Source organism: Telmatherina bonti (genome assembly GCF_933228915.1).
Source record: "Telmatherina bonti genome assembly, chromosome: 4".
Lineage (NCBI taxonomy): Eukaryota > Metazoa > Chordata > Actinopteri > Atheriniformes > Telmatherinidae > Telmatherina > Telmatherina bonti.
The window spans coordinates 16,867,909-16,890,091 of record NC_136622.1 but is presented as its reverse complement, the minus strand read 5'-3'; the positions used below and the strand labels follow the sequence as shown (position 1 = coordinate 16,890,091).

Here is a 22,183-nt window from a genome sequence, read left to right as displayed (position 1 = left end):
GCAAACACTGATAACAGAAAAAGTATCATGTCTAGTTAATTCTCAGTAGTTTTAAAGTTTAAGCCTATGTTTGAAAGCACTTTAGAGAGCATTTAGAATTTATTTAAATAAAAATTAGACATTTATTTTTATGGTGCATACATTTTTCCATGTTTGAAAATTCATTCAAAGACACAACAAACTGATTCAGGAGGCAGATTTGTCTGAACAAAATACCAAAGAAGTGACTCCTCTTCAGTTTACACTCTGCATGAGTAAAAGCAGCAGAAAAATGCACTGATGCATCTTGTCACATTTCTTCTGGAATGTAGTTGTGAATGAGAAAAAAAACTATTTTTTTCCCCTTAAAAAATGAATATGTAGGAAGGGGGTGGAGCACAACTAAAACCAACTTTTGGTAACCTTTTGTTTATCTTAAGTTTTGCCATATTTCACTCTATTATGTGTTGGAGAGAAGAATGTTGACCTTTCATTTACAGTCTGTTCGAAAATACCTTGTGTAGTAAATTGGACCTGTTTCTTGAAAAACCTGTTGTGTTATCTAGTCCGAGACAGAAGAGAAAGTAAACAAGGCTGTATGGGACGCCAGTCTTACAAGGAAGAACTGATGGTAATGTAAAGGAGATACATGAGAAAAAACATGAAAATTTACATTTTATTACTGTTTGAAATGTCTATTGAAGCATGAATTAAAGTCGCCTGAAACCATTCAGTACTTGAGCCTAAAGAAAAACAGGAAGATAACATGGAAGAACAGCAGCTCTAATATATACTTTCAGTTTTTCCTTTACACTTTAGCACATAAGCTTGTCTAGTTTTGTAAGAAATAAAACAGGCATCAGGGGCCAAAAACCCCACTAAAGTCATTTTAATTTAATATTGTTAAATGAAAACAGTGAGACACTCATTCTAAATAAGAACAATAAAGAAGTGGATCAACGACCAGCACTAAGAAGCAAAGCAAGCAGCAGAAACATTAGATAAACAACAAAAGAAGCTGTGGGAGAGAGACTTTAAACTCTACACCTGCATGAATATGTGATAAAGGTTGAATAGTAAGAAACAGTTTCTATCTCACCAGCATCTTAGAGCAGTGTGTCGTCCTCTGCAGTCCTGCCTGCCAGCAGCTCGGAGAGTCCAAACTTCCTCTTTAAATACTCCACAGATTAATTTCACTTTCACTTCTCCTGAGCGAACAAAACTCCTCCTTTCCTGCTTTTGGTCATTAAGTGTCTGACTCGCTTTGCTGCCGCTGAGAAAGACAGCTAGTAGTTATCTTTCGTTCAGATTCACAGAAGGTATCTTAATCGAAGGAACTTCATTTTGTTTCAGTGATCATGTAAAGTTGACATGTCAGCTTACCTACTTTTACACGTCCTGTGGAAAAAGGTCTTTTCTGTTGTTTGGCAGAAGTGTTGGAGATGCCGCAGCTTGTTTGTCTTTTAACAGTATTATGTGTCCTGACAGGCAGTGGACAGACTGGTTTAGAGATATTTTCACTGGAAATTTATAACTTTTGTTGTCGTTCTTTACCAGCCAGTCAAGAAGAAGTTTTCAGGCCATCCTCTTTATACATTTAACTGACCCGTAACAAAGCAAAAGTTCTGACATCAACCCGCCAAATAAAAGTGTGTGATTTTCCATGGCTGCTTCTCAGTTTTTCACGGTTTCCCAGAATTCTTCTGTTCAGGTGTTGGTGATGGTTTATGTTAACTGTACTGTTTGTAAATCCCATTTTCTTTGGCTGATTTTTCCTAGTTTGCTTGAAAACAAACTCCTGTTTCTGCACATTATTTAATATCTATGCATTTTTTTTCCCCAACTCTGAAATCCTCTTCTTGTCGACCTGTTTTGTGTTTCTTTTACAACTTTCCCATTTTCTTTGTACTCTCTCCGCAGACATGACTTACTGGGAAAACAATATCAGTAGCCACCTTCTGTGGAATTATTCTTTTGAAAGACTTTTATAATCTTTTCTCAGTTGACACCATTTGGATTTATTTCCTGCTCGGTTTGTACTTTGCTGGCATTTGTTATTCACCTTGTCAACTTCTTTCTATGCACAAATGTCTGTTTTCCCCTTCTAATTAATTTATTCTATAATTCTTCCTCTACTTGATCTAGAAAATAGGCTAATTAGTGAATTAATAATTAACAAATTGCAGCTTCTTTAAGTTCTACAAAACCAGAATATTCAAGTGTCAAATTAAGTTTTCTGTTATATATGTGATTTATTTATTTCTACTGAATGAAAAAGCAAAAACGGAATGCACATCATCCAGGATTGATGATTCAATAAGTTTTCCCAAAGCATAGCTGCTTCCCAGATCAGTCATATTGATCGTTTACAATACTTTACAATAAACAATAACTTTACAATAAAAGCTGGCAATAACCAGGCTTTTAGTCATTGCCCTTAAATGATTAACTTAATCAAATCAATCAAATCAAAGACACTTTATTCATCCCCGAGGGGAAATTCAGAGTTCAAGTCAGCTCGTCCAAGGTCAGACATACAAACATGTAACATTCATGACAAAAGAGCAAAGCAGAACCGAGCTAAGCTCAGGCCATGCAGCTATTACAGCGCTGCCTTACAGTAGATAAGAACAGAGATACAATAGGATCATAGGGGGTTGAGGGCAAAAAAAAGGTCATGTAACTCTGGGCCGCGCCAGGAAGACGCGGTCTGAAAATACAGAGTCCTGATTAACAGGACTTAACAGTCCTACAACCTTAGACCTTCCCGTTAGGTTTCCTACAACACTTATTTTGTAAGTTTCATCCTAAAATGTGGTTTATGAATTGACGTGGCACTTAGTTTACTGTATTTTGGTCTACAGTCTTCATCACCTCATCAGCTGGGTTTTCAAAAAATAACTTACTTTATATGCTAACCAACACTAAGTCTTTCCTGGGTAAATATTAGTGCTATTTACACTAGTAGTTACCTGGCAGTTAAGCGAGAACTGGTGGTTCAAGTCACATCTGGCTTTGTTAAACTATATTTCAGGGACTGGTGTTTTGTTTCACTGGTGAAACCCTCATCTTTCCGTCATACTAATTGTTGTCTGTAAATGGACTCTTTCATTGTGCTAATTAAAAACCTCTGCTTGCCACAAGATGGATGATGTTGGACAGGTGCAACCAACGGAGCATGACGGTACAACTCCCATTAAGTCCATTTGGGTTCAGCCTGGAAAGTCCGGTGGATTCAGAGAAGAGCTTGATCCTCCCAGGAGACCTGGAGCAGGAGATCAGTTGAGGTGGGTGGAAACAAGGTGGTTGCTTGTATGTAGTGGCGTGACATGCATGTGCCAGTAGCGCTGCAGGTGTGGACTGACCAGACTGAAACAAGACCATTACACATCTTAAATAGACACGGAATTAATGTGGAATTGCCCACAAACTTTGTGCATTAATCTTCGGAAAGCTTTATAGTTCTTTTTATTTGTAGTTGTATCCCAGGTGACACTGATGCAAAATCCAGTCACTTTATCCTAAGTCTTTCCCTGTTAAAAAAAAAAAAAGGTTTATTTGGGACCATTACTTCCCTTTCAACTGAAAATGCGAAGGTGAAAATGCTATATTGGTCTGTGAACAATTAAATGTTTGCCTGCAGTTTCTCATAAATTTTATTAACCCTTTCATGCATCGTGGCCATATAGTGGACACCTATTTACAAGATGTCTTGCATATTCATGAATGAGAATGGTATTTCTGTAAATAAACCCCTTCAGTGGATGTTAGTGAGCCACGCAATACATTTCCACTCACCAGAGAATAAATAAATGTGTGATATAACTGAATATAATGTAATTACACAAGTTTGCCTTTGCGATAAATAGGAAAAGAAAATGATACAGCTATATTTAAGACTTACATAAAATAATTATATATTTTATAGAATACATTCAAATAAATTAAGTTATGAAAAATTCTAAATATCACGAAAAAAAGTATTGCATATGTCTGTAGAGGTAAAATACTGTATTTTTAAAAAATGATGCAGTTTTTTATTAATGCATGAAAGAGTTAATCCCTCTTTCAGCTTTACTAATGTTCATCCGAAATTTTAAAAGGGATTTGTTATGGAAAAAGCAACAAAAACTGAAGTGCCTTAATTGTAAAGATTTTTTCAGAGAGCCTACTTTACAAACTTCAGCTTGACTGTAATAATCTGTATTGGCTAAAGAGAGTACTTGGTTTTTGCTGGGAAGAGTCTCCGACTACTACAGGCTGCAGCAAGTCTTTGTAGGAGTGTCTCCTTCCAGGTAATGAGAGCCCAGTAACAAAATCTTGCTGATAAGATGACTTCAGGGTGTCAGACAAGATTATTTTATTCAATTTTATTCAATTCAATTCTCAGAATTTAAATCAAATCATTTCAGATTTAACAGAATTGTTCAATTACCAAAAGAGAAAAAAACAAAGGACAACATAGGATAAAAAGATAAGCTTTTATTGTTTGACAACTTGTTTTCTTTAAAAACAGACAGAGCAGAACACTGAAGACGTTGCAACATGACATTTTTTTTCCCCATTTGAAAACATGCACTTGTCAATGTTGTTTTTCCCAGAACACATACATTTACATTAAACAGACAATGCATAGATGAGACTGCCAGGAAGACAGATAGTTCCTTGGAAGAGTGAAGTAAGAGTGAACTGATGTCTTATTATGTCTCACATTTGCTCAGTATGTAGAGGACTTGGCCAGGTCTGGCAAGTAGTGTGCATTTGTCTTCTCCATCTGAAGCCGTCTTCTTCTCAAAAGAGACGTTTTTCATAACTGTAGGAAACAGAAGCATCAGAGGACAGATCACATGACCATCCATTGTGCTGTCTGAGGTTTCCTGCTAAGACAGCCAGTTGCCAGCTAAGAGGAAGTTTTAAATGTGAGGTGGTGGCTGTGGTAAAGACATGAAACTAAACTTTTTTTTTAAGACAATAGAATAGGAAACCAGGCAAAACAAAGCTAAAATGTGCAGAAACACTTTTTTGTTTTACGAGGTGTACCTGTGAAGACTGTGGACTCCACCCTCCATCTGAGCAGATGATGTTCTCTTTTCGAATTTCAGATCTCCAGAATACATCATGGCTCTGAGAGGGAGAAAAACGCTGTTATAATCGCAATGCCATAAAAACTAAACAATTTAACCTAAATACAATGGTAAGAAAACTGAGCCTATCTAACTCTACTAAATACAAATTGTTAGGAAGACACATAACTCAGCTGCAGCCTGTGAGAGTCAGGTTTGGTAGGTCTTATTCCAAATAAAAAATAACATTTTCAGTGACATATTTGGATGCAGATTTAAATATTATGGAAAAATAAGCCAAAAAACAAAAAAAAAAAACCCTACAAGCTACATTTTGGACAACAAACAGCACCAACCCCTTGAATATATCCAATTTAAAGCTAACAAAGGCAAAAGTAAAAATGAAAGCTGGTGAAACCACACCACTGGTTTCCAGGACTTCCACAAGTCAGTTTCCATTGTGGTTTCAGAAATGTGATACATCTGCACTTTATATTGAATTTCCTGTGGAGAGAGAGGGCCCTGTAACCTGCTGCAGCCCAGGGAAAATATATGTTATTTTTAGTCTGTATCATTATGAACAGTTTGAATATTTGCTTTTCTTGTAAGTTAATTAACAGAAAATCATCCGCATTCTGCCCATTTTCCTATATACACAACCATTAGGAACTTGCATAAACCAGTGAGTTAAATTCAGCAAACAGCCGTCGTAGAGCTTTCAGTCAGGAAAACCCAGAGTTTTGTACCACCTGGAACAACTCAAACCTTAAAAGAGCTTTATTGGGAAGTTTTGCATCAAGTCACTTCCCCATTACAAAGTTCTTTAGTTTCTCTTTGAAACGGTGTGGCAACATGGATCATATTACACAGACTCCATGTCTAATGCAGAACTATATCCTTCACATAAACTGCTATGAAACTTTTCATGACCGAGCTGATCTGGGTGATGAAAATTTCCTCTTCTCATTGCTTCCTCTCAGAGGAACTTTTAACTTTAACTCACCTATCAGGAAACAAGAGGGGACATAAATGGGTTTGAAGATCTTTACACTCACTCTGTGTGCCAAACAACTGATGCTCAAAGAATAACAAGGAGAATCGGTGCCCAGATTTATTTTCTTAATATTTGAATCAAGCTAATAAAAAAGCTAAAGTCTGCTTCAAACCCTGCTTATATTAAATTGGGTCTTAACAGCTTTTACTTTACACTGATTATAATTAAGAGGAGTCTTTCTGAATGGTGACTACAGTATCATATGTAACTCTCTATTCTTTTGATGATAAACTGCACACTGGGTTGCTTTGGGTAGAAAATGAGCTATATAAACAAATTTACTTTGCATTCTGATTCACCAAACACAGTGCTCTGACCTGCCATGGACTGCACTGGCTTCTCCAAGTCCTTAACACAAATACACAGAAGGAAAGGCAGAGGGAAAGTAGAAAAGCACTCTGAGAGCGCAATCCTCTGCCAAGCAAAATGTTAAAGAATCCTTTAAAAAATTCCTGCATCCACACCGTGATCCAGGTCATCACCAAAATTAAAACAGTTTTTCCTTTTCACATTTCCAACTCCTGAAAATTTTATGAAAGTCTGTCCATAACTTTTTTAATTATCTTGAACAGAAACAAACAAACAAACAAACAGATAAACACCAATAAAAAATATAACCTCTTTGGTGAAGATAATAATCCCTTTAAGCGGCTCTTGTACACCAAAGAGGGAAAAAAAAAGTGTTAAAAAGAATGCCCTCTGCGGGGTCTCCTCTCAATAAGTAATTTATACAGATTCCCAACTGTCAGGCAGGATGTACAACCAACACCCTCAAAAAGGGTCAGAAAAATCTAAATGACACGAAAGAAACTGGAAGGCAGGATAGATTTAAGGAAAGGAGGAGAAAAAATCTGTTATACAAAACAGAGTTGGTCTTAAATATTTGCAACTGTCATTAAAACCTCTTGGTAATTTGCATTTATGTCTATAATGTTTGCAACTTTACCTGAGCTGTGTGAGACTTTTGGCTCCAATATCTTGACAGGAGTGCTGAATGCCAGCCAACAGGTACGGGACAAATTTGTGGATGGAACCTTTATCCTGCACTGCTCCAGAGACGCCCTGAGCGACTTTAATCTTATCACTCTCACTGGGGAAAGAACAAAACAAATGTAGTTGATTTGCTTTGGTCGCTCTTCACACAGCATATGACAACATTGTGGCTTAAACTTCTGTTTTTAAGCTATAATGAATGGATACAAAATAAAAAGGTAAAGTGATTGTGCTAGGGCTGGGCAATTAATCAAAACCAACATTGAGAAATAATGATTGATTAACTTGATTTTTCTTTTATATTTAAAAAAAATAAATTAAATGACCACACATATTTCAACTGTTTCCTTTCACATGCTGTCAGTCTGTGCTCTTCTATGATGAAAATATTTGCAAAATAAAATTCTGTTAGCTATGAGGGCTGAAGATAAAATACTTAATTGCTAATTACTTGTAATTGAGGTACCCTGTTTAATTAATCGTGATATTGATTTGCGGTCATATCGCCCAGCCCTGGGCTGCATCTCCAAGCCAGCAGTAGCAGCTGTGACGAAGGCAAATTGACATGTTACTGTGTTTCCATTGCATTTTTTTGCAAAATAAAATTGATATTTGAACATTTCAGCAAACAGCAAGTACGATTCGTGGGTGTTTCCATTGAACAGCGTTTAGTGCATTAGCCTCAAGTCTTGTCATATCTCGTGAGAGGAACGAAATTTCACAAAAATTGAAGCTTATGCAAGGTAGCCATGTAGTGTTGTTTCGGGGTATTCTATTTACCGTGGGGAATTTGACACTGCTTTTTAAAGCTTTTCTCCAAGATTTTCTTTTCTAAAACTCTGAAATTTGCTGTCGTTTGTTCCGAGTCGCGCCATCTTCATCGGAAATGAACTGGTCATGACCCCCCACGTCATGTCCAGGGACACATAAATGCAAAAAAAGTGTTTCCATTACACTTTTGCAAAATGTTTCTATATCGAAACGTCTGACCTCAAGAGAGCATAAAACCTTTTTTGTGATATTTGAGACTTTTTTGAAATGTAGGAGTTTCCATTCACGTTTTTTTATTGTGATCTTTAGTTTTTGTGCAATTCTACATGTAATGAAAACACACCTAGTGAGAGAAATCTTATTGGGCACTTTTCTTCCACCATAATGTACAGAGTAGAAGCATGCACCGGAAGTATGGAAGACCAAAGTGCAGTTTTATTGCAAGCCCGAATCATTCTGTTGCTCTCTGAAAGATGAGAAGCTTCCATAGCTTGTGTGCTCCCACTTAGCGGATCAAGATGTGTAATGATGTTGGCTACATAAACCAAAACAGTGTACTGTATTAATGTAAAGGTGTTGCTGTGACCAAATTTCTTCATAAAGAGCAATTTGATTGTCACTCTATTCTCCTCTGGTGGGTTAAATTTTTACCACAGAAGGCACAAAAAAAAAATGATAAGGATTAGATTTTCTAGCAGTTTTGCTCGATTCTATGAAGGACTGTAACAATTCGGCTCCACTGAATGCAACTGATCAGGGATACTCATGTCAATCGGAGCGGTTCCACCAGGTGCGCTGCAGTTCATTTCTGAAGCACCATTGTTTTCGGCTTTACTTAAATACATGGTGGTTCTATTTTTTCCACTTTTTCTGCATTGAACCATGTCAATCTAGAGCAGAGCGGATCGTTCAGGCAGGAAGTCAGTCGATGAACCGAAAAATGGATCCAGATGATTTTCTTAGTAAACGACTACCTATCCAGACTTTAGATTGTATTTCACTCTGAAACTTTAACAATTCCACTTTACCAGCGCCACCATGCCATCAGGTGAGGGAGGGTCCCATTCGATACTTCACACCGTGGTCAACAAGACATTTATCTTGGAGGTAGAAAACTGCAGTTTTGTATCGTTTTGTCACCACGTAAGACGGGTCAAACTGGCCAAATAGGCTAACTTCTTTGCTGGTTACTGTACTGTTCACAGTAAAGCCTACAACTACACCAACTATTGATGACGTAATCATAATGTGATATAATGTACTGAGAATCTGACGGCGACAGAGATGTGCTACTCTAGTGGAATAAGATGTCAGGTGGAAAGCTTGCCGGAGCAGCGCTGCAGCACATCTGTGTTCAGTGGAACCTCGGAGTTAAGAGTAAAACGTTTGTATAACTGCATTTCTGTACCTGAAGTATCTAGTCTGAGACCCCAAGTTTTTGTCCATGGCATCCAGGGAGCCCATGCCACGGTATTTCTTCAGTCTGATACCATCAGAGAAGAAATATTCACCAGGAGCTTCGGTGGTGGCAGCCAGAAGAGAGCCCATCATCACTGGGGACACATAAAAAATTCTGAAACATTTTCGTGAAAGCTAGATATATTTTGTGCGCAAGTAGGTTTAACAAAGAATTCTTAAAATATGCAATGAGCATTGCTTGTTTCCTACATACCTTAAAGTTAAATCTGAAATAAGTGATGCAGCATTTTAACTCTGGTTCATCCAAACCATTCGTACCTGTTGAAGCTCCCAGTGCCAGAGCTTTTGCAATGTGTCCAACTGTCTGGATCCCACCATCAGCTATTACTGGAACACCAAAACGCCTAGCATACTCTGAAACTTTATAGACTGCTGTAGCCTGGGGTCTGCCACATGCCAGCACTGTTGAAGTGAGAAGAGAGACAGAGGAGGATTATTCAAGTATACAAATAAAGCTGAACAGTTGAGTCTTGTGAATGCGGCCTGTCCAGATGTTCCATCTCTACTAGCGTGTTGATCTCTGATATTTTTATTTGCCAACTGTCTACAGGGTTCATTCTTTACAGGCTGTATTGTTTTCTACTTCAGTAACACTCCATAATAGAAACGAATCTTGATTCTGGATTATATTTTAATTTAAAAAAAAAAAAAAAAAAAACTATTGAGAACATGCTGACAAAAAAAATTGGAAGGGGAAAAAAAAGTGAATGAGCAGACAGGCTTCAAGTATTTCTGTTGTTTGGTAAATGTCAAATGTCAGAATGAGGAAGTTAAAATTGTCATCTCAGCAGAGAAATATCACACAACCATAATGTTCCAAGCCCAACCCAGAGGAACTACCTGCCTCTGTTTAGCGAAATACAACCACTGGTTTTGACAGCAAGTTAAGGAAAACACCATGCAAGAGTCTCACTAATAAATCTAATAAATCAGTCACTATAACAATGCCAACAACATAATTATCCAAACTCCATTTTTTATTATCAATAAGCTAATTTTGCTTGTAGTTAAATCAGAGCTGCAACTAATGTTCCTAAATTTCTTCCAATTGATTTGATTGCCTTGATTAAGACAGGAAATGTTGTAAGCAGTCTATGCAAGATTTAGCCAACATATAAAAGTGCAGCTGCCCAATAAGGCTGTTACAAACCTGAACAATACTGTTGCAGACAGGACTGCTGCTATACAGTTTTGGTTATCAAACTGCGTTGTGAAAGAAATATAATAAATTTAAAAAGAAAAAAAACTATGATTGTGCCATTCCAGTTTAACGTGTTATTTCTTTTATCAGGAGAAATGTTGAAACAATTTCAGCTTGCTTTTAAAACTCTTCACACAAAATTGTAATTATCATTGATAATCACTTAAATCATTCAGCAAAGCTGACAAATGGGGCAAAAAAAAACAACAAAAATTCAGCCACCCCCGAGACCACAGCAACATGTGCTAAACAGGGACACCTTGTGGCTGTAAGTTATGTAACTCAGCAACCTTCACCTGATAATCTCAAAATCAGGAATGTGTGCTAGAAATGGATGAGAGAAGTGACTTCAACCCAGACATAATGAGTAGAAATGAGGGGCTGACAAAGCGGCACAAGCGTTTGGACTTTAGTCTGGTATCTAACCACAAAGTATGAGAGACTTTATCTGCTGACATCATCAGATTAATAGACTAAAAGTTAGTCAAAGTGGCCAAAGGGAGAGAATGATTGATTTAGAAATGATTAACAGATTAGTAGGGACACAGGAATAAACCCCAAAACCCCAAAACTCAGCTCTCAAAGCCTACATCTACAGATGCAAAGCTGTTACCCAATCAATGCAGCAGGCTGTGAAGGGGGAGGGACACTTATAGTGGAGCCAATCAAGGCTCAGCACAAGCCAGCAGGGAAACTTACTGGAGTATCCCGTAACAGTGGTTGGGGTTTTGGGGCTGTGGAGCTTTATAGCTGGTGGTACACTGAGGGGAGCTGGACATGGACACAAACACATACCAAACAAAGATAGGGGGAAGGTTTTTAAAGGGTAAGAAGGACAGAAGAGAGAAGAAAGCAGGAAGACAGAAGATTTTAAATAAAAATAAAGAAATATAAAAGAAAGGAATAAACAGGAACAAGTAACGCTGAGTGTCTGAGAAAAGACGATAAAGACAAGGACACAACTAAAGGTCAAAGACACGTAACACTTGAGAAACAATGAATGCAATCACTAATTGAAACCAACACCAAAATTCAGCCAATTGATATTAAAAATTTGAACCAAGCTCAAAACAAAATGCATTAAAGTCAAACAATATTGTTTTTGATAGCCAACAGTTCACATTTAAAACAGATTATGTAACTTTTTGACCTTAAACCTTTGCGTCCCAGACTTCTTCAATGACAGTAACTTTTATCATGTGCATCTCTACATCCGCTGCTTACCCAGCAGTGACCTGAGGCTGAGAAATCACACTACACAACTTTTAATCCGAGACAAGACATTTTGCTTCGTGGCAAAGTAAGGAACCAGCTGTTTTGAACACACAACGTCGCTGATTTAGCAAAGAAATGCAAGAAGATTAAAAGAGAGAAAGGAACATAACAAGAGTCATCGTAAGACTGTTTTTTGCTGGCTGGAGAGCGCTAACAGGTCAGCTGGGATGCAAGATGGATGTTGAATTAGCCGTCAATAGGGGGCACGTGATGGGGAAAAATGGCAAAAATTCTGTAATGTGTCTTGAAAGCTTTTTTTAAAAATTTTTTTTAAAAGACTGACAACAATAACTGCACAGTAAAATATTGACTATATGTCAACTGCCATAATCAGACATTTTGCATAAAAATAGACAATATTAGATCCTAGGACTTGGGGCTGGGCGGTATGACCTTTTAGTAATATCCCAATATTTTTATGGCATGTCACGATAAACGATATACATCTCGATACTTAGCTTAATTCATTAGCCTTGAATTAATGCTTTGGTGCATACAATCACATCAGATGATTTTGTGTCTACATTAAAACACAATTGTTCAAACTGCATACGGTGATTTTAAACGTTCATGCCAAAAGGATGAAATTGTAACTAAGCAAATTGATCAAAATCGTATTTATTGAACAATTAAAGCAGTGGCAGAAACATGTAATTTTAAAACAAAATAAAGTGCCTTTGCGTGATGAAATAAATGCAACATATGAAAATAATATAAATTCAAGTGTACATTTTGTTCAGTGCATAACAGCAGTAAGAAATAAAATGATAAACTAAAGTTCTTTATTGTATAATTGAGCTTTGTGCTCTAGGGGGTGACTTTTCAAATGATGGAATAAATTTGTGGTATACAATTTTTTTTCTTCGGAACAAATTCTTCCTCCTCCATTTTTTGTAACTCGCGCTGCTACTGCTACCGGAGTTCTCTGCTAGAAGAGCTGCTACACGCTGCCTCTCATGATGTAGCACGTAGCTCACGTTATGTACGTAACTAGGTGCGCTTGCTTTAATTCTCCGTGCAAAGCGGTGCAGAGAGTCGATGAGGAGTGAGAAAACCCCGCCCACAGCTAAAAACAACCGGTGACAAAAGGCTACTCGAATATGACGAATATAGACATTTTCTATATCCCACAGGGGACTAGCCACGATATCTCGAGTATATTCGATATATCGCCCAGCTCTACTAGGACTTTATATTCCTAAGACAAATGTCAAACTGCACACACTGAACCCAAACCAGTTCTTGCTTTTATGTTTCACAACTTTCCTGACATAAAAAAAGTTAAGACAAAAGAGGCTAAAAACATAGCTCCAGGATCAAAACGGGCAACATTATCATAACCCAAGACAATAGAGAGGGTAGGATCCCTGCTGAAAATTTTCCCACAATGTCAAATATGTTCAATTGGTTGATGTCTCATCAAAACAAAAAAAATTAGGTGCTTTTTTTTTTCTTTTCTTTTCTTTAGATGCACCCCCAACATTTTCTTTCCCCTCTTTGAACTGTAGGTTTACAGGCTCCACACTGGCAGAGATCTGTGATGTATGGGAAAGATAGTGCTATGGTTGGCAGCTGCAGAATTTGGCAATCAGTCACTCACCTTCCTGTGTGATGCAGATAGAACCGCTTCCCATCCCCACTCTCAATCCATCTACTCCTGCGTCAATCAGGTTCTTAGCCTGAGCTGCAGTAACAACTGCAACAGAAAGGGGGAGACAGAATCAATTAGAGTTACATAATGACAACATGACCAACAAACGAACATCACCTTTATCAATGGATCAAGGAAGCTCATACAACTGTTCTGTTCCAACGATTTGTAAGCAAAGAAACATTAACCCTTTCATGCATCATTTATTAAAAATAATGGAACATTTTTTAAAATACAGAATTTTACCTCTACAGACATATGCAATGATACTTATGTTTATTAGTGATATTTAGAATTTATCAATATTTATCATATTTTATGTATTCTATAAAATATGTATGAAATAGTATTTAATCTTGATTACATTATGTAAATCTTCAATAAAATATAGCTGTATTATTTTCTTTTCCTATTTATTGCAAAGGCAATTTTTTTTCTCCAGTGAGTGGAAATGTATTGGATGACTCATTAACATCCACTGAAGTAGTTTATTTATAAAAATACCAATCTCATTCATGTACATGCAAGAAAAAAGCTTGTAAATAGGTGTCCACTATATGGCCACTATGCATGAAAGGGTTAAACTCAAGATGTGTTTACAGTCCATCAATAACAAATGCAGGAGATATACTTTAGATCAGGGATCACCAACCCTGGTCCTCGAAGGCCAGTGTCCTGCAGGTTTTCCAAGTGTCCCCGCTGCAACACACCTGATTCATATCAATGTGTATTTAGCAGACATGCACAGAGCTTGTCTGAGTCTGAAACAGGAGTTTTCCAGCAGGGTCACTTAGAAAACCTGCAGGACACCAGCCCTCAAGGACCAAGATTGGTGATCCCTGCATGAGATTTTCTCAATGATATGATAATATGTCAGAAATAACATTCATTCCATTGTTTTTCTGTATTGTTCTTTCCAGCTTTTGCTTGGAAGCACAGATCTATTAAGAAAAACTGTTATACCATTTCATACAAGCTTATTTCAGCATATAGGTAAAATAGTTACCGTTTCCTCCAATGACCTGTAAGTGGGGGTACTTTTCTTTGATATATTTGATCATGTTAATCTGGAAGATTGAGTTGCCCTGAGATGAGTCCTGTTGGCAGAATAAAAAAAACATTTATTATCCACAAATCATTATTATATACATGGACTAAAAAGCAAGTTCCATCTTGAAATGAATTCAGATTATAGAATCTACACCCAGTTAAATTTGAGTTTATATCCCAAACTGATCCTAATCAAAAAGGCAAAGCACTGAGGGCAGGACATGTCTCTAGAGGGCACACGTGAACAAAAATTTGAGTGCGCTAACTTTTTTTCTAGGTCAAACCCGTCCACCAAAGAGGTGAAGTTGGAAACAGTCCAACTCCAATGAGGAACAGAAGGACCAATTGTACTGCTTATAGACTGTTTATAAAAAGATGGACGGAGCCTCCGTGGTATCAGCCATAGGTTTTTAAAGAGCTGAATTGAAGCTAGGTGGGCGGTTCCTACCATCGGCAACTTGGCAGAGGCATGCGTGTTGTCTCGCCCGGAAAATACAAATATGGGACAAGAGGTGGAGCTGAGAGAGGGGCTGTGTGTGTCATGGTGAATGATTAACATCGAACAAACTCTGAGCTTTCTGTAGCTAAGAGCTAACCGAGCTAACAGGAGCTAACCGGCTAACGGAGGTAAGCGGGCTAAAGCAAAGTCACGTTGTTAACCGGCTAAAAACGCGGTTGTTCTACATTCTTCTGACTTGAAGCAGGAGATTGGGTACCTGTCAATCAAAAGGACACGCCCCTAAATATGTTGAACTTGGAGATTCAATTACTTTTAAACGGGCGAGTTTTTTTTTCTAACTCGCCCATTTAAAAAAAAGAAAAAAAACTCCCCCCACAGTTGTCATGATGGTAAACCTGATTTATTAAACCTAAAATGGATTTTTAAACCAGGCTGTAAAGTTGGCCATTTTAACATGGGAGTCTATGGGGATTTGCTCTGTTTTGCAGCCCCTACCGGATGAGGGGGAAACTGCAGTTTTATGCACTTCCACATAGGCATCACTTTTAACCAGCAGACGATCCTTCCATCTTTTATATACAGTCCATGGTCCTGCTCCAATGTCACAGCACAAACTTTGTCAGCAAAGCTGAACGAGCAGAATTTATAAACATTCTAGTCATTTCTGAGTTGTATTTTGAACCCTTTAATATTTGTAGGTTTTATTAACATCAACATGTTAGCAGAGATCTGAACGTGAAGAAAATTTTGAGCAACTCCATTAAATGAAACGGAACATGTAAAAACCTAAACTACCTTATTGGTCAGTTGTGGGAATTTGCAATTTAACTTAATCACGTCACAATTCAAATAAAGTTCAAACTTAATCAACTGTCATATAATGTTTAAATTGGGCTATTTTGTCAGTACAGTGTCATATTCCTGCTTTAACACTGGCATGGGCAGGTTACCTCCTGCAGATAGTTCATGAATACATGATTCAGCAGAGTTTATTTTAAGGTTGAGATTTATACCCTCTTTACTGAGCCTAATAAACAGGAACTTTTTAGCATTCATGATGTAGACTGAGAAGAATGAGGTTGATTCCTTGTCTGCATTATTACCATTGTCTTCTTTTAGACGTTTTTCTTACCAGTATAACCACGTCCACCCCACTCTGCACCAGCAGGTCCAGCCTATATTTGTCATCATTGTGGGTGCCAATGGCAGCCCCACATAGCAGCTGTTTTCGAGAGTCTTTGGAGGCCAAAGGAAAGTCTCTGTTCTTCTTCAGGTCTGTCCGTGCAATGATTGACACCAAGGAGCCCTCCTCATTCACTATGGGTAGTTTACCTGCAGAGAGAGCCACAAAGATAAACACAACTACTACATGTAGGCTACATATACCAACTTTAAACCTATGTTCATTAAAGTTAAATAAAACAACTTTTTAACCAAGAGCATCCTCATCACCTTTCTTACTCCTCTGAAGGATTTCATTTGCTTCCTTAAGTGTCACTCCAGCAGGGGCAACCACTAGATCCTCTCGTTTAGTCATCACCTGTCACGGTAGTAACAAAAATAGTTTTGAGAAGATGTGGTTAACCTTCTGAGATAATCTTTAAAAGAAAAACAAACTAAATCTATTCGCCACATCTTCTATGCATTTTTCATATTGTGGTGATGCAGAGCTGCCCAAAACCTTAAAAACTTTTGGTTCTCCAATATGTTTCACTTCAGTTCAAAATAAATGGATGGGAGTCATGTGGAAATTTTATAGTTCTGGTCCTAGTACTGGGACCAGTTGCCTTTTCCAAGTCTCAGAACCTCAATGCTTTCTGATTAACTGACGTGAATTCACACCAGCTTAACCAGAACCAAAGTGGGATGACTTTACAATGCAGAAGTAAAAAAAACAGCTACAGGACTTTGGTCCTCAAAGTTGATGGTTGAGTAATCAGGCTACATTTTAACCTAAGGTTTCCCAAATTAAAATAAAATGTATATATCAGTTAGCCCAGTAAATTTAATAAGATCTTAGGATGTTGGAAAAGCTTATATAAATCAGTTGTTCATTTTGTTTTTGTTACTGAACTGATATAGCATGTGATGCAAAAATTGTGTGAACATGAACAAATATTATTCTATCTTCAGCTTCTTTCTTTTCACTTTATCATATCACAAGTAATACAGCAGTCTGACGTTTAGGTGCATCTGACCTTTGTCATCACCATTCTTTATTCAGAAGAACCCCTTTTTTTGTCTAGTCTAAAATGAAACGTGAAAGGAACAAAAAAACAAAAACAAACCACAATAACCAACAGTGAGGACAATACAGTCTCAAAAGTCTAAATGATCGAGGTCCAGAGCAAGATTCAGACCAAGCAACATTGCTGGACAAGATCTAGTTCATCCTGAAGAAAAATGTGGGTCAGGAAAGCAAATGATCAGTGCTACGCTGCTCTATTAACAGACTCAGTAGTTCATCTACATTATAAGACAAATGAGAACACATTTTTAAAGAAAAGAGGAACTGAGAAGAGTGAAGGAAGCCATCTGAAGTATGGATGTATGTTTGGACAGACAGATGGATGGATGGATTGAGGCATTACGGTCCCTCAAAGAGCTTATAACTGCAATAGAGGCTAAATACTTTGGTTACCAGATGAGTTCAAGGATCACCTCTTAAATGAGATTGATCTTTAAGAGCCAAAATGGCAAATTATACTGAATTTCAACCCAACATTCTGTTCCATTTCTGTATTAGTTATGATTCTGAGCTCCCCTAGTTAAAACAAATTAAAATATCAACATTTATCATTGACATATCATCATGGTAGCAGGCACACTCAGCTCCTGTCATTGAAAGGGGCAAAAAACATTACTGTTTACCTCACTAAGTGGCAGGTTGTGGTCCTCCTCTTTTAGGAAATCAATGTCCCTTGAAGAGATGATGCCCACCAGCTTGCCACCCATTTTGCCGCTGTCTGTGATGGGGATACCACAAAAACCATGTCGCGCTTTGGCCTGAAAAACGTCCCGCACTCGCTCGTTGGGACTCATTACCACAGGATCTGTGATGAAGCCCTGCTCGTATCGCTGCAACGGGGGAGGGAAGGAAATGAGGGCAAGGGGGCATAGGGATGTAGGAAAGTTAAGGACAGCAGATAATGGAGCAATAACGGGATTAAAAAGAATAAATGCCTACATTCTACAGCTAAAGAGCAAGGGAAGCTGATATAAAACACTGTTCTACCAGATCTTACAACTACAATGTTGCAGAGACTCAGACTTAAGGTATACACAACAATATCATGCATAATGGAGATAATCAAAATGAACTAAAAGGAAACTACTGATGGAGAGGAGTCGTGACACTAACATGCAGAAGATGGAAAGCTGAAAGAAATGGAAACAGTTACTGTTAAAATTTAAAAAAAAAAAAAAAAAAAAGCAAATAAGGAACATAAAACATTCAATAATACGTTCAGGAGTATCAGTTACAAATAGTCCATAACACTACCTTGACTTTGCGAACTTCATTAGCCTGGAACTCTGGAGTGCAGTTGTGATGGATAAAGCCAATGCCCCCCGTTAGCTGAAAGAATAACATGTGAGGATTGCCATGTCCACACTAAATGACATTACTAAAGGAAACTCTGCATTTCAGTGTCCTACTCACCGCCATAGCAATGGCCATGTTGGCCTCAGATACTGTGTCCATGGGAGAGGACACAAAAGGGGTCTTCATGGTGATTTTTTTTGTAAGTGCTGATGTCAGGTCCTAGAAACAAAAAACACATATTGGAATACTTAAGTTTAATTAAGAAAATGATCCTCGTTGTCACCTTACATACCCCCACACTAAAGATTGCCCCAAAGTCAGACTTGTGAGTGTGTAAATTGATTTTTCCACTCACCACTTGGTCTGCTGTAAAGTCAATATAACCTGGCAGAATAAGGAAGTCACTGAGGGAGAGAAAGAATAGCTGTTTAGGGTGAAAAAAATGTTTGATGTTGCAACAACCATTTAGACCGTTAGCAATTAAACTGCCGCGACTACCCAAACAAGACAAGAAAGGACTGATTCGCAATCCAAGCCCTGGAAAAAGGCCTAGAGTCAGACCTTTTTGCTTATATTTTCAGTTGAGTCATTCTTTTAACTGGTTTCACTCCTTTTCTTTTTGCTGGTGCAAAAGTGGGTTTGAAGTGAGGACAAGCAGCAGTAATAAGTAAATGTTAAATGGAGGGGAAAAAACGTGCAAACAGGAGGGGGTGTTATTGAAGAGCAGCTGCTATACGTCCGAGTGCTGACAATTACCTCATCATTCACCACAGATGAGATAAATGTGCAAAGGGGACTAACAAGATCACCAGTAATCACCTTCTTTTTAAAGTACAACTTTAAATGCAACATAGCAGGTTCCTTGACTCCCTCCACACATTCAATATTATACTGTTACTTGGCAATAATACAACTCATATTGGTGTATCATGTGGTCCAAGTGGGTGCTTATAGCACTTTTCCCACCATTTTAAATATGTGACAGCTGATATGTCATTTAATTGGAGAACATTCTACTTACAGGTGATGTGTGTAGATAATTTTGAACAAATGGCGATTATTTGAGTATCGTGCATTTCAGTCACACCAAATCTCATCAGACGAGACCTCCTTTGCTCCACATTTTTATCAGGCAAATGTGCCCCGGTGTCAAACTTTTTACCCATTTACATTTCTCTACCTGGTTAGGTACAACTTCATTAGCGTCTAATTTTCAAATAATACCTTAATCTTTGAAATGTGTAGCTCAACAACCGTTCCCCATTTCAGAAGAATTTGAACAAGAGTGCTGCACTCGGGCTGTGTAAGGTCACTCTCTTTTCCCACAAATCAACTGCCTTTGCCTATAAGACACTATGAGTCTCCCCTCCCATGATATTTCACCGTATCACTCCTTAACTAAAATTTAAGATCTTTTCCATAATGTGACTAAATAAATTCAATGGAACTCAAGTTCCATATGGAAATACATGCAAGAAATAGTATTTGATAACATACTGTAAATTCCAAAGGAGCTAAACTATTTCTAATTGTTCTGCTGAAACACTGACATAAAAAGTTATTCTGTTCTACTTGGGCACATGAACTACCTAATGTTATTATATTTTTGCTGTCCTTAGTCAAGACACTTCTGAAAACAATGGTAAACAGTGTCAAGGATAACCAAAAAGAAAGATCACAGAATTTTTATTTTACCATTATAAGATACATGATATATGGAAAGAGATTCTACAGGTCAGATTACTACATTTAAAGGATGAATTAGTTACAACTAATTACTACTATTATTGACTACTCAGGAGATATATCCATCCACCCCACATAACACAGGCCTATGTCAGGATCTAAATTTAGGTGTATTATGCGTGCTGGAAGAATGCATCGCCCCCTTTAGTTCCGAAATGGCTCTAATTCAGACTGGTCCAATGCAGTATTTAAGTTTTTTTTTTCTTTTTCGTATATTTGTTTGGTGGTTTAAAGGGTAATTACTTCTGCAATAAACTTCCAATGTTGCAAAAAAGAAAAAAAGAAAAAAAAAAGCAAACATACAACTCTAACGTCACACAGACTATTATCAAGTTCATAAAAAACAATAGGCCACAAGTGGTACAATGACAGCAGTTTCATGTAGTTTTTCTGTTACAAAGGTAATGACTTGGCATATGTGTGTATGTGTACTCTTTTTTTTTTTTTTTTTTTTTTTTTTTTAATGAATTTGTTTATAGTAAATATGAAATTTGTGTGAGACAGCGTGTTTTTTTGTTTTTGTTTTTACTTGTAGGTGAGCCCGTCTCCACCGTTGAACAGCTGCTGTCCGGTAAGCCCGTCTTCGGGTACGTAACCGGTCTGTCCGCTGATGAGGTAGTCGGCCATGACATCTAATCACAACTCTCAACTCCTGAAAAATTACCTTAACCGGCTGTTAAGGCAACGACGGAAAAACAAACAAAACACACACACACTGGTCACGCAAACCTCCGGTTAAAAAAAAAAAACCCCGAGAACTTTCTTTCCTGGCGCAATGTTTTGACCTCCTTCCCGCCAGTCAGCTAACAGTAATGGTCTTGCTGCTCCTCACACGCTCAGACAGCTGACCCCTTCTGTCTGTCTCATTCACCGTAAAAGCTGAACTCAAGGGGATGGGTGCAGAAATTATGTTTCACTGATCTTTCCGCTATCTTACTCCTGCTCCTCATGTTCCGCCTGCAGCTCCTTCAGACACGTGCGACACTTTGCCTTTGCATCCGGCAACAACGTCACATCCGGTGCCTTTTTTTTTTTTTTTTTTTTTTTTTTTAAATTTCGCAACAAACGTAATTTTCATTTGTATATAAATAGCTATGGTTTTAATATAAAGCTACTGAGAAACTTTTAATCCAACAGAGTTGAATGTGCTCCATATTGTGTCAATATGAGAGACTAAAAGAGGTTGTCTATATATACATATAGGTTAGAGGTATAAATTCTTATTTATATATATATATATATATATATATATATATATATATATATATATATATATATATATATATATATATATATATATCTCACAATCACAGCTACATGAAGCCGATTTACAATGGATGTTCCCGCTTGTCCTTCTTTGGAATATACACTTGAGGGTGCAATTGATCTCACAGTCCTTGTTACATGTGAATATCTAACTGGGTCATGCACAGCCGGTCAAGCAGAGCAGTGGAGCAGTAAATACTTTCTTGGCACTCTGTTACACTGGACCATATAAGGCTATAGCAGAGTCACTGGGCCCTGCAACAAGGTGACAGGCCCCAAAACAGAAACAAGTTTTTTTTGTTGTTTTTTTTATATACTCAATCTTTTCCAGTTGCTGAAAATGAATGTATTGTGCCAGATACAGGGAGAGACAATGGTGTAATATACACTACCAGTGAAAAGTCTGGACACACTTTTCCATTGCATCCAGTGGGAAAGTGTGTCCAAACTTTTCATTGGTACATATGTAATTTTTAGATTTGCATCTGTAGTACAGGTAACAATCCAATATTTCTGAATTTAATATGTAGTTTGAGTACCTTTTGAGACTTTCTACTCTGATATACACAATAAACTATTAATTTATCAATTCTGAAGTCACACGTCGTTATCTAAATAACCAGGTTTTGATAATTAAAGAAAAATTTATAA

General features: G+C 37.5%; 1 protein-coding gene across 2 annotated transcripts; it reads right to left on the bottom strand.

Annotated features, from left to right (window-relative positions):
• Nucleotides 1-4,441: 4,441 nt before the first annotated feature.
• impdh2 (IMP (inosine 5'-monophosphate) dehydrogenase 2) lies at nucleotides 4,442-21,239 on the bottom strand. 2 transcript variants are annotated; one of them, XM_079238620.1, is made up of 15 exons: nucleotides 20,796-21,239; nucleotides 18,876-18,924; nucleotides 18,638-18,739; nucleotides 18,479-18,553; nucleotides 17,848-18,054; nucleotides 16,429-16,516; nucleotides 16,109-16,308; nucleotides 14,473-14,563; nucleotides 13,416-13,511; nucleotides 11,240-11,311; nucleotides 9,598-9,741; nucleotides 9,269-9,413; nucleotides 7,043-7,186; nucleotides 5,020-5,103; nucleotides 4,442-4,792 (listed from the first exon to the last, which is right to left on the bottom strand). In XM_079238620.1, the coding sequence occupies exons 1-15, from the start codon at nucleotides 20,891-20,893 to the stop codon at nucleotides 4,771-4,773; spliced, it is 1,617 nt and encodes a 538-aa protein (XP_079094746.1). In that variant the 5' UTR covers nucleotides 20,894-21,239; the 3' UTR covers nucleotides 4,442-4,770. The 2 variants fall into 2 exon arrangements, with proteins under 2 accessions (XP_079094746.1, XP_079094747.1); XM_079238621.1 differs by lacking the exon at nucleotides 11,240-11,311.
• Between the last annotated feature and the right edge of the window lie 944 nt (nucleotides 21,240-22,183).